This window comes from Bactrocera oleae, chromosome 6 (genome assembly GCF_042242935.1).
Source record: "Bactrocera oleae isolate idBacOlea1 chromosome 6, idBacOlea1, whole genome shotgun sequence".
NCBI classification, from domain to species: Eukaryota; Metazoa; Arthropoda; class Insecta; order Diptera; family Tephritidae; genus Bactrocera; species Bactrocera oleae.
Window position 1 is genome coordinate 45936019 of NC_091540.1, and position 14339 is coordinate 45950357.

Consider the following 14339-nt stretch of genomic DNA (forward strand, 5'->3'; position numbering starts at 1 on the left):
ACCGAGATTAAGTTTGCGTTGTCGTTTGCTTTGCTCAGTGCACTGAAATAAAATAATTAATATATAATATGTGGGTGGATCAAACAGTTTTCGTCTTAAAAAGTTATATCCCTTTGCAGGTCAGAAAAAACGCCTTTTTTGTGAACTTTTTTGAAGAGGCGTTTTGCGTAATAAATAAATAAAAGTAATGTACCTTAATAATCGGCAATGCATTTTGAAAAATCTTCAGTTCCCTTAATCCCCTAGCTGATCCGAAAAGATCTGCGAAAAAAGTGTTTGGTGGTGACGAAAATTTGTCTGCTTAAAATTATCTCAAATCCAAGAATCGAACACATTTATTATTAATATAGATGAATGCAGGTACTGATTGAAACACTAGGCAATCGCGGCTTCCCCAAAAAAAAGTCGTTTTCGTGAAAAATTTTTTCCTTCAAAGTAACTTAAAATTATTATCAAAAATCTTATTCCTTAGTTCATACCTAACAAATATATCTTAGAAGGTCGTGTGAAATTTTCGAAATTAAATCTTATAATAAATGCTCTGTATTTTCTAACTATTGACTCCTAATGAGTTTCGTTAGCAAAATTTATATTTACAATATCTTTTTGATGTTTGCTTCGAACACATTTTTGTTTGAGTTTGTCAGCAATTCGCCTTATATCCAATTATCCAAAAAATAAAAAAAAAACCATTATAAATATATCCGGAACCGATAATTAATACTTTTATTATAAAGCAGATTCTACTGTTTTAGGAGCTTTTTTTATTATAATAATACCTTTTGCAATCTTGGGACAATTTTTTAATTAACCAGATAAAAATCTTAGCACATCTTTTTTAATAATAAAATATAAAATACACGTACAATAGTCGTAGCTTAAACTGTTTGCTTGCTGGATAAACTCGAGTTTATGGTACGTAAATTCGGAGTTTATAAAAAATGAAGTATTAAATTAAACTCTGAATATATTAAAAACTGAAGAATACTTAAGAATTAATACTACCCTTAAGCTCATGTTTACACCACAACAAGAGCAAGGATCAAAAATAAGTTCAACATATTACGAAGCAATATTTAAACTTCTCTAGCATTTATAAGCTAATATGAATTTATATTCCAATCAAATTTTAGAATAGAGTTTACCGTCTGTAAGTAGTTGTAACAACATATCTTCTTTTCTTAGGATAATAATTTGTTACCCCGAGCGTAATAAAAATGATTATCTTTGGTCCAGCAACTATTTGCTAAATGATATAAAATATAACTCGACCCACTTCTCTTATATATTTAAATCCTCTTCGAAATGGTATAGGAAACTTGTAAAATGTACTGGTCATTATAATGTACGGACTTAAACGCCCTCGAAATAAAAACCAAAAAAGCGAACCTTTTATATGCAAGACTGGCAAGGACTCTCCAAGCATTTTCTCTTTAGACATGATATGAATATAATATGATGCATTCAATTTTATGGCATGCATAAAAAATATCCTTTGAACTCACTACAAATCCTGCCAAATTTATATACTTAAAATGCACAAAAACAAAATAAATGAAATTACACAACGTAAATAGTCTGCTCACAATTTCTAGCCATTTTACTTTGGAAATATTTCATACCCCGAATCATTCAACTTCTTTATAAGTGGAGAAAAAGCAGCAAAAATATATGCTAAACCCTCAAGCTAACTCGCTAATAAAAACTTTAAACAAGATAAGTGCGTCAATTACGAAGAAAAACGTGAATTCACTTTTTACGAGCGTCCAAGCACAAAAACACTATTCATGCAAGTGCTTCTAAGGGCGCCTACTTCTCTGCAACTGAACGGCCTGTAGGAAATTTAAGCTATTTTCGGAAATTTTATACTTGTGTCTACTCTGCGCTGATAATATCTATAAGCTCACAACCTAAGATGAATATTTTCTGAGTTCAAATTGTTAATGGGGCATGAAGTACCTTGAGATGCGGTACAACGTACAAGAGTCCAGACCTTTTAGTTGTATGCGTGAATCGATTTCTATTTCTAGCAGAGTAGTATTGTTGAAAACGTTTTATCACAAGCTATAATTGAGCGTATAAATATGTTATCTATTGCAAAGACCCGGAAAGCCTCCATTTGAGTGGACTTTTGCTTGCTTTTAAAATCATGCTTGCACTTATACCATAAATGATCGAATCAATCACGCTAAAAATCCATTTTCCACTCAGTGCCTCAGACCCTTACTTCTTCGGTTTGGTCTGAACGTCAAGGTTTCTAAAATCCGCATATATTTATAATTATTACAGAGAGATAATTTTAAATTTAAACAATTAAACGTTTTAAAGATATTAAATCAGCAAAGTGTTGGATTAATAATCTGGCCCTTAAATATTGAGGTCTTTCAATATCGAATTTTTTTCATCAGTACGAAGTGCAAACGGTTTTCTTGGGTGCTACCAGATCTTCGATTTCTATAGCTTCAACATGTAGCAAAGATCGAAATATACAGGTTAATGCCTGGTTTCACCATCGAAAAATTAGAAGACCTGGTGTTCCGCAATAGAAGCGGTAATCTAAATGTAAATGAGTCAGGTCTAATAGGCAATTTGTGTTCCAAATCATCCGGTCATTACCGGCCTTATGGTTTAAGAATCAATTTTTTACTTCAAAAATTGAGATGACTAGATGTTAAATTATATTTTTCTCGCAGGGCCTGCAATGCCACTATGTACATAAATCTACATACTTACAGCAACAAATGCATTCGCCTACGAAAAGTGCTACTAACAAGCGCAACCACACCCTCACTACCGCGCCATGTGCAGAGATTTTGATTAACTTTTTTCTCACTTTTACTGTTACTCTTTTGCTGTTGCTCACACTCATGAGCGCATTAAAATGCTCATTAAAATTTAAGTGGCTCAGCATTGGATAAACGTGAGTGCGAACGAGGATTATGTATGAGTCTTACAAAGGCGCAATGTAAAGAGGAGAAATAATTTACGAAAAATATTCCGAAATATGTTAAATATGCCCCTCTTTAGAACTAATTTCACGCAGATGTTTGCATATTAACTTAGTTTGGAATAAACTAAGGACGCATTCGAGCACGCTCTCACCCCCTCACTTACACACTCATTCTTACATACAGCTATTTACTAACGTGTTCTTGTTTTCTTTTTTTCCCCGCTCTTGGCGCCAATTTTCAGCGTCAAGACGGAGCTGATGGACGACGGCGCCAATTCCACACTATCCATAGCGAAAATCAACAAGTCCGACTCCGGCAACTATACGTGCGCAATTAGTGATTTCCAAAACTTCAGCATAGTCGTACACATATTGAATGGTAAGTAGCCTGTAACCAAACATGTTCTCTAAATAAGTGGCAACATTGTGCATACATTTCTATGCAACCATGGAAGGCAACGAAAAACACACAAGGTGAAGCACATTCACACACGTCCATTTGCATGCTCCCAATTATGTGTATGTGTGAGTGTGTGTTCCGTCAAAGGAGCTCAGCCAGGATGTGCCACCTGTTTGTGTTTTTCCTGCTTTCCTGCCTTTTGTGGGCACTCAACATGGTACAGGAAGACACACACTTGCCACCTCTAAGCCGCACCGGCTATTATACAACTACTCTTTCACTTTCTATACACTACACGTTTGTGAACTTACTGCATCGCTCATAACCCACTTACTCTTTGCTTTTGCTTTCGCTGGAGTTTTTTAATTTTTTTTTTTGTTTTTTGTGTTTTCCCCCTTTTCTTTGTTTGATTGTGTGAAATCAGTTGTGCAAATTCAGTTAACGTCACAAGCATTTAACAAACTAATTAAATGGGGAAATGCACACGTTGCTCATTAAGCGAGCACATCCTTTCGGGGCGCACTCTCCGCCCTCTTGGCGTTACTGCGCCGCTACTTCGCTTATCTGCTTCAATGCTCCTGTCAATATTGTGCTCACGTTCATCAGCGTTTTATGGCTGCTGCTCATACATACCCAAACACATAGATTTGTGTGTATGTAATGTGGCTACTGTTATTGACTTTTATTGTGATTATAAGCGATTATAGTGACGATTATGATTTCTTTAATTGCACGAACAAGTGGATTGCTGTTTGGAAGAATATTATTGATATTAATTTTTATATAGATAACCCTGCCCCTGAAAAGTTTATAGTGCATGAAAAGTGAATAAAATTAGCTTTTTTTGTGAAAAGTTTTTATTAAATCTAATGAACTGTTTTGCCATCTTACTTTATCATTATTTTATATTTACCATATCTTCCTGAATTTCGATATAAATCGTAAACCGTTCCTTTTCCCGAACTCAAATCGCAGCTAAATTATTTCTTTAATGTTTGTTATTCTATCTTTCGTTTTCGATGCGTTTCATGCTACTATGATTTTTTTCTTTTCAAAAATTATCTACCCTGTTCTAAAAATACAATTTTTTTCCAGTTTTTATTTAAATTTACTGCATCTTTCAAAAAAAATTTTTTGTGTCCAGCGTTCCTTTTAGGGTTCACTTAATTCTAGATATTTTGGTGTACAGAACCAAATTTCAGTTTAGCGACGATTACTTATTCGATAACCCCATAGTTCCATATACTACAATAACAAAATTGCGCCCAACTCTTCAGACTCTTTTTAACGTCCATCATACGGGCGGTCGAAAAGGGGGTGCGAATTTTAGGCTTTAATAAAATTTAGTCCTCTTATTTATTTCCTCTTTCTTCATTACTATTGCGAGTCCACTTTTTTGAAGTATTGGTAGAGCTTCTATTTTTCACTTCTATCATTAATTTATGACTGCAAAATTTTCTACGATCTAAATCCATTTTTATAGAAAAAGATATCACAAAGTAAATTAAGACTTTGATTTTCTTATCAATTCTAAAACGAACAGAAGTTCATTTGGTGCCTAGAGAGAAAGAGATACTGTGATAAAATACATACATAAATGATCAGCATGATGAGGAGAGTTGATTTAGCCATGTCCGTCTGTCTGTCTGTACATATACAAACTAGCCCCTCAGATTTTTAGCTATCGATCTCGGTACTTTGATAGTAAATTTTAGATTTATTTGATAATACTTCAGTTGGGTGTAAAATAAGACGAAATGGTCCCTTTTTGCTATTATATTTCTTCATTTGATTATATCAGTTTATCCAATTTATGCTAATTGTCTGTTCGATACACCGCTCTCCAAGGTCTGTCAAATCCAAAACAGTTGATCACGCATTGTTTATGTTCGAATTCCCTTTGAAAGTACAATATATTTTAATCTTACGTGTTATAAATTTATCCAGTTTTTCATTTCCTTTTCTTTGCTCTACATTAAGTAAAAATAAAGTGATACAACCGCCAATTCCACTTATTATTTCATACTTCAAGCTATCATCACCCAATCATTCATTCCAAAGTATTGCGTAGCGAAATCCACAAATTCTTACTCAACTTGTATTATCCAACTATCATCTACCAAGTCAGATACTTGCCCATAGATATACTTATACTTCGTTAATTATGTATTTTCATAACTTATTTATAACAAAGCTATTTGCTTTCTTTTTGTTCTTCTTGTTCTGCATCTTCTCACTGTTCTGCATTATCGCATGCTGTTCATGCAACAACCGATTGCGTTGCTGTTGCACCCGCTGTTGCGACGACGATTTAATGCTCATCCGGCACTTCCGGCGCCGCACACACTTCGTGATACTCCGTTACCTCCGCGCTGACATTCGACTGTGTCTAGGTGAAAGTTTCGCCGAACTGCATCACGGCGCCGCAGCACCCACGGTTCCTAGCGCATTCCACCAGCAGCTGGTCGTGCATTGCGCGTTGCTCAGCTTGTTATTGCTGCTCTTGCTGCTGCACGCCCCACACCAGCCATACACACTCGTGCACAGGTAAAAGTTACTCAATTAGCCAAACGGGTTAGTGCAAACGAAGTCCTAACCAACAAGGCAAGTATGCATTGGCGGAAGCGTCAACTGCCTGGCAGGCGGCGGGGGCTGGCGAGCCAACACGAGCAGTGTTATAGTTGAATTTTTATAATTTCACTAATTAAGTAACTTAAGTAAATTAATGTGACATTTAATTGAAGCAATTAGTTAACGAAGCGATAATTAAGACAACTTACATACATATATACATAAATACTTATAGTCATGTTGTATAAGATAGTGGACAAAAAATTGAATTTATAAAGAAAATATGAAAAAAATGTAAAAATTAATTTATATTCATGATCAGTTGTGTGTTTGTGTATGCATCGAGGAGTGGGTGAAACCACAAAGTTCATTTATTATAAATTTGAATCACAATTTTTATAAAAACCAGTAGGCACACATACAAGTATGTATGGTATGTATGCAGATATATGTGCTTGAATATGCAAAGCATAAAATAATAGAAAAAATAACAACAAAAAAGCAAATCAATGACGAGAATTTGCTTTAAAACTCGAATTAAAATCAAAAATCGACTAAATGTTACGCCAAATCCCTGCAGAATCCAAACAATTTAAGTTGTTGCACAAACAGTTCGCCACCGAGCGCTGTCGAGCAGCCAGCCGGGTGAAATATTTTGACAATTTATGCACCCGAAGGGGATTAATGCAAATAATCGTTGCATTATTCAAGTGAAAAAGTCAAATATATGCACTGAATATTCCAACTGGATGGCAGCACTGGAAAAATATCAAAACGAACCAAATAAATAGCAACAAACCAACATGCAACTAATTGCAGCGCGAAAAACTGTAAATAACGGTAAATACGCGCATATGCAGCGCATGTGAAATGCAAAATAATAGAGTAAACAGCAAATTGGTGATGTTATTGTGTGCAAAATGCGAATTTGAATGTGTTATATTAAGTAAATAAAATTTATAATTGTTAAACAATTGTTTTGAGGTTATTTTTTTTATTGGTATTGCAAAAAAAACTGCATGCACATAATTTCCAGCGAATAACAGTTAAATAAATACCGCAAAAGGCAAGCAAATATTATTTATTGCATTATTTCTAAAGCTTAAAACTGAATTTGTTGCAAACGAAAATATTCATATTAGAACCACAGGGTTGAGGTAAAACCAATGCCTAGAAACAACTTGTTATCAGTATGGTACATTTCTACTTATTATATTTCCACTTTCGTTATAGGAACTCTGTTGGCTTCTCAAAAAGCTTGCTAGCTTTCTCAACAAGAAGGTAGCGAGCGGAGAAGAGAAAGAAAAAATTTTTGTCAGAGCGGTGATGTTCAAGGGTAAAAACTTTCGTTTTGTTTGGAAGTGCGTATATAAAATTCTTGAGTTCTAAATCTTAAAAAGCTGTCTGTACAAACTACTTAGAACATCATCATCTTACCAATTTACGAACAGAGAGAGAAGTATTCCATTAAACAAAAAGTATTTTCTGTAAGCTTTAGGTGTGGTAAATTAAAAAAAAAAAATCAACTTATTTTTGGAAAGCCGCCATTTTGTCAAAAATCAAAATTTTGACTAGTTCTTCGATCATTACCTACATTTATCTATAATAACAATAAAATGTTTGCAATTGAGATAATTTTAATCAGAAGAATCTTCCATACCACCAGTCACCTTTTTTTTGCAGGTTGTCCTGTAGATCGGCTGTATAATCAAGGGAACCCAAAGTTTTTGAAAATGAATTGCTGATTATTACAGTAAAATAAATCTTATAAATGTACATTATTTTTATTTATTTATAAATAAAATACCTCTTCAATTTTTTCTGACTTGCAAGTGGATAACCCCTTAAGCACTTTATAGAAGAAACGAGCTTTCGGTGTTTTCTGGTACTAGTTTTAAGACGATACATTATATTGCTGATGATTATTTTACCTCTTCTTCTTCCTTGCAAGACAACCTGGGGTGATCCATTGCCATTTCTTTTTTGAAGAATTCTTATTGTCGCTTAGAGAAATTTATAGGTTTGAATAATGAGATGGATAAAGTAGACGGGCGCAGTCCGTATTAAGCTTTCATTTATAGATATTTCAATTAATCTTGATTCGTGTTAAATATTTGCAGAACTCTAACTCTTGAAGTCTTTAAGAAATTCTTAAATTTTTTAATTGAGCCATCTGTTCGAATAAAAATCGGCTCACAACCTTTGCATTCCAATAAAATGCCACAATTCATAAAAAAGAATGCAAAATCTGGGCAGGTAAATTATTATTGTTAAATTCAGTGAGTAAATGTTATTGCGGTAAATGTGTGCACACATACAAACACAATTCAATTCCATGCAACTGTAGGTAAATTGTAGTTTAAAAACGATTGAGCAGTAAAATATTGCCAATGAAACGAAAATTACAGTTATAACTGTAAGCGAAACTTATGTATACTGACTAAAGAATATATTTTTTATTTATCGATAGGGAAGTTAACACAGACATAGTTAAATATACAAGCATTTATGAACATATGAAACATCACATCCACACATACACAAAAAAAACCGAACTTGCATTTGTATATAACCAACATTGCATGTTGATAAAATTGATAAGAACTCTAGTTATAAAAAGTATGAAATAAAATTTCTCCTCTATAATAAAATACAATATTTAAGCTGAAAATAGTTAAGGCGTAGTGTAAGAGAGAAAGGATGATGCGTTTACAAAACAATAATAAAAGTCGACTTCAAATTAAAGAGATAGCGCAAAGCATCTTAATATAGTGATAAGAAGAACGTTATAGTGGGTTTGAGCTAAGACACAAAGTAAAATAAATTTAAATAAAAACAGCAAAAACCAAAAAATTTCTGTAAAACAAAAATAATAAAAAATGTCAAAAAGATCAGAAAGCAAAATCCATAAATCTGTAAGTGTCTGTAGATATAAACCAAATGATTTGGCAAAATTAATATTTTGTTAAACTAACACAGAAGCAACATCTGCGCATATATACAAACTTAAAAAGTAAATATAATATGAACTGAGGGCATATTTTTTTGACACTTGATGTGACAACGAATTTATGAAAATTATTATGTAAATATATTCAGCCATTTTTGTTTTTATAATTTTACGCAAAGCTGCCACACTTTTAAATTTAAAATATTAAAAATTAAATTCAAACTAAAATGATGCATATGATTTTGCAAATAAGCAGAATTTGTCTTGCTCTCTCTCTCTCTAGTTCCCTCTCACACCCTAAAAATAACGATAAACCGGCAATGAATTTCAACATTTGAAAGCCGTAACGAAAATAATTTACATTAGTGTGTGTGAAATACATAAAATATATAGTTATAAAAATAATGAAATGCATATGTAAACAAAGAAATGGAAAACAAAAGAATTGAATTGAAATAAATCAAAAATAGAGTATAAATTATAAAATAGTAGTTTTACTCATTGTCAAATTTCACGGACTTAACTTTTTTGTTTCTTAAATCATCGTTTTCGAAATCCCAGTTTTGGAACAAAATTGTTTATTATAAATAACAAATGCGTATATTTTGGTAAAGTTCGCGCTTTAACTCCCTAATATTATTCGGTTACGTTTTAATGGATCCAACTGATATTCTTGCAGTAAATCATCAACAGATTAATAACAGGGCTTTAATTTAATCATCAAAATAATTTCAAAAATTTACTGAACCTCATCGAAATTTCGCAGGTTTTAGCTCAGAGCTTAAATCTCAACTTTAAGATATTATAATCATTCAGCTATAGTATGGATACTTTTCTAAATGATTTGATTTTTATTGAAAGTTTTCTATATACCATATTTTAATTTGCGCGTGCCATACGAAGAATGTTTGAACTTCGTATAATTACATCGAAAAACGTGTGAAACTTGTCAAATAATATACCTATAATAAGGGTCTTCTTCACCAAGTAATAATTGAGTAAAAAGTAACCTTCCTATGATCAGATTGCTACGAAAAGTTCACTTTACTTTGCTTAAAGGGTTACAATATATTATCCACTTACAGGTCCGAAATAACCGCGGTTTTTCTGAATTTTTTTGAAAGAGTCAATTTATTTTATACATAAATAAAAAAAAGTACATATACCGAGTTTAATGTATCAGAAAACAAGAAATAACGTTAGCTTAGTTTGCACCGAAGCTATAATACCCTTCACAAACACAAAAAACTCCTCACTTGATTCCGATCGTTCAGTTTGTATGGCAGCTATATGCTACAGTGGTACGATATCGGCGGTTCCCACAAATAAGCAGCTTCTTGGGGGTAAAAAAACGTGTGCAAAATTTCAGATCAAAACTGATTCAAAAACAGAGGAACTAGTTCGCGTATATGCAGACAGACGGACATGGCTAAATCGACTCAGCTCATATATATTTAATATGATCCGCGATGTGTTTTTCTGGATGTGACAAACATCGTGGCAAACTTAATATAACCCGTTCAGGGTATAAAAATATTATTAGATGAGTACACGTAAGGATTGAAGAACTAGTCAAAATTTTGACTTATGACAAAATAACGGTTTTCCAAAAACAAAGTCATGTTATCTAGATAAACTTACACTTCTGATTGGCTTAAAAAATGGAAAGTATTACAAAATGTACTATTTCTTTAATTATTATCTGACAAATATATCTAAAAAGGGAGTGTGAAAATATCAAGTCTTAGAAAAAGGTCACTTGCTGTGAGCTATTTATCCACTACTTGGCAAAAGTATAGCCGAAGGCTTATTTCAGGATTCTAAAGAAATATATATTTCCATAAGTATATCAGATAATTAGATGATCTATTTAAAAGCTATACTTATATTGCTCAGAAGGCACATTACGGTGTAAGACGTACCATGTTTACGTTATATCAATAAAAGTTAACCATGTTCTTTATTAACTGTTACCCTTGACTAAGTGTAAAAAGATATTTAATGTTAAAATTATTAATTTAACGAAAGTTTTAGTTTAGTTTTTAAAAGCAAATTTGGAATTAGCAATTTACTCCACTGTGTCGCTCGTGAAAAATAAAATTGATGTGTCCGCCGAAGAATATTCACCAACCTTATTTTCTGCACAAGAACTTCAAACTCTTATTTAAAGTTAAGCTCTGCCAACCAAGCTATACCGATTAAACTTCTTGATAACCACAGGGAGCAGCTAGCGCTAGTCTGTGCAGAATGCTTTTGCTCACCGATTAAATTCAAAAAAGTATTTTAAGTTCAATAAGTAAGACCAATAACAGTTTATTTGCTAATCTTATTTAAAGAATTTTAAATATTTTGTAAATTCAAATCGATTTCGTAATTACACTTTGTGATTACGAATTTAACAAATTAAAACGCAAACTATTGCAAATTACCTAATTACGTCGGCATTTCGTTTAACTCACAGTGAAGCGACTAATATTCTGTGTGCTCAGTTTGCCATAGCAATTCGCCATGGTAATGCCATTGTGTGAAGCAGAAATTTTCAATCAACCTCATTCAATTATTTTATATGGTATTTTAAAATATTTGCGTAATTGTAGAGTAATTAAATTTTTATTAGTTTATCCATTGGAATAAGCCTATTTGACCAATTAAAGAAAGTAGCGTGTTGTGTAGTCTACATACCCAACAACAAATTAGCAGAGACAATTTGCTATTCCACACATAAAAACACAAAAATAGTTAATAATTATCATGAGTGGATTAAAATTCTGCTCTCATAGCATATGATTTATTCGCTTCACAAAGAGAAAAGAGAAATTCAATTATTCATGAAATACTATAAATGTGAGAAAACGTATGCTTTTGAGAGTTAGTGACATTTCTCAGTCTTTCTATATAACATCTAACCTAATTTGCCAAATTATACGGACAAGTTATAAACCGATTACATTTTCCTCTCTCGAAATCAACAAGACCAAATAGAAGAACATTCAAAGATAAAGTTTGTTCTGTGCCAACAGAGTATAGTACATCATACTTGTATTGGTATAAAAAGAATCAATGCTTCGTAATAGGAATATTAACAAGACCATTAAAAGCCCTACTCTCTAACATTCACACAAGGTATTTGGTTATTATCAGCCATTTATGCTTTTGCGCACATCACTGACATCGCCGAGACCAGCAATTTCCGATTAATCCTCACCGAACCACATTAACAGTATCGAATGGCTTCTCCAAATGAGTCATCACTTTAATATCCGCAGACCTTATTCATTTGATGACAATAATTTCTCCTTGAACTGCACATTAGGTGCGTTGCTCGCTGTAAATGCCATGTATTTCGGTATACGAAATTCGATAATGAACTCCGTACATAAACTACAGGCGAATTAATTTCATTCGAAAGCCGAGCAAATGCTTTGCCTAATGTTTAGTAACGATGTGTTCATGTGCCAGTAACGTGTCAATAGTGCTAACTAAATTGGTGGATGAGTGAGTGCGCGGGTGGGTGGGTATGAATGACGTGTAGGAAAGTGTTGGGTGAAATATGTATAGTAGGTACCAGTTTGCCCTTAATTTACGGTAAATTAGAAAAAATTTTAACTTCGGCAACAGCGAAGCTATTATAAAATATAAACAGTTTTCCAAGGACTTGATTTTGATCGGACAGTTTGAATGACAGTGTAGTGGTCAGATATAGGCATTTGTGACAAATAAGCAGCTATTTAGGGAGAAAAGAAACAAAAAAGGTGTGAAAAATTTCAGATCCATATCGCAAAAACTGAGCGTATAGACAAATGAGCATGGCTAAATCTACTCAGCTCGCCATCATATATCTGATAATTATGGCAAACTTAATATACCCTATTCAGAGTATAAAAAGGTCTTGAATCGCTGCGGCAAGGAGGACCCGCCAGACTTTGAGGTTTATTTCAAAATGCCATGAAAACTTTATTATATTAGAAATATTATATCAAAAGTATGCTTCCAGGACAAATAAAATCTTTCAAAATCTGCTTCATTTTAAAAAAATATTGGAAGAATACGAATGTACTGGATCAGATCATAAATTTGAATGACCGTTAATAATTTGATTCTTTGTATAACTCTATTTGAAATGTCTGTGACTGTTTTCTTCGAAACTGTGTCTAATCCTATTAGGTGAATTTTTTCTTGTCAGTATTCTCTCTCCGCATACGAGGTTCATATTGTATCTGCAAGATTTACCGAATATTGAAACAAAGATTATAGATTATAGGAGCACTAGGAAGTCACAATAAAAATTACCCCTTTTCGAGTCACCAGCTGAGTTGAGTACGTTAATAAGATATCTCAGATTAATTATATAGGGTCAAAATGTAAATATCAGATCAGTTTCTTGTTCATTCACCAGCGGCTAACCCATCCTCTATTTATTCATTTGAGCTACAATTTACGTTGATCAGAGCCGGATCTAGGCTGCAATAATTTCACATCTCTGCATTCATCATCAGCAGGGCTAACTTTGGCAGCAATCAATATAACTTAGCATAACCTACTAAAATACCGAAGAGCCTTTTGATCACATTTCACTCACACCATTCCTACAGGGTTTGCATTAGCAACAAAGCCACGCGCGCACTTAACCGCATTAGAATTCGACAAACGACCGACGACCAAACGCGCTTAATCCATCGGAACGACCGCACACATAGTTACTCCACACACACACACGAGCAGAATACACAAATTCGAACCCACAATTTGCAGCGATGCTTTGTGATCCCCAACGGAATGTTACGAATTGATGAGCAGTACTTAATGCACGCTGGTGAGCACACAGCTAACAACAAAACCAACAAAGCCAGCAGAGCTACCGCAGACATTTACCACAAAAGCGCCGCAAAGGGTCAGACAGTGTACAAGGAGAGAGGGGGTGGAAGTGTGGGTACGTGTGGTGTGGGAAGATATTTCAGGAGCAATGGAAATGGCAGGAGAGCGAAAGAAAAATGGGAATAAAACAAAAACGGAAAGTCTGGAGTAAAACATATTTGCTCTTGTGAATGTATCTGTGATGCTCCGTTACGAATGGGACAGTTGGCTAAAAAGCGAGATATGGAAAACCAGAAACAAAAACCGCGGCTGACCAGAACCGCACAATCATGGTCAGCCGCGGAGTAATAAATCAGCAATGGAGAATATAATGAAAATCAATAAAACTAGCGATTGCAATCGTCAAAGCCACAATGCGTACATAAATGTGTATGTGTAATTGTGTGTGTGTTTATTTGGACATGCACTTGTTCGGTCGCACGCTTCTGCGATAATTGTTCGACGATTGGTGTGCAAAAACAAATACAGAATGTCAATGGTGATGCGGAAATTAAATTAAAATCAAACAAATGGAGCAAATGCAACAACAAAAACCACAAAATCAGCATTTAAATGCTGGTCCATACCACGATCATTCAAAATACATACACACA

General features: G+C 33.6%; 1 protein-coding gene across 1 annotated transcript in view; it reads left to right on the forward strand.

Annotated features, from left to right (window-relative positions):
* Nucleotides 1-9357, forward strand: part of dpr20 (defective proboscis extension response 20) — a 75987-nt gene extending 66630 nt beyond the window's left edge. The window contains exons 7-8 of the mRNA XM_014239815.3: nucleotides 3193-3329; nucleotides 5744-9357. Coding sequence (XP_014095290.3) covers nucleotides 3193-3329; nucleotides 5744-5901 — 295 coding nt within the window. The 3' untranslated portion in view covers nucleotides 5902-9357. The remainder of the gene's footprint in view (nucleotides 1-3192; nucleotides 3330-5743) is intronic.
* Nucleotides 9358-14339: the final 4982 nt, after the last annotated feature.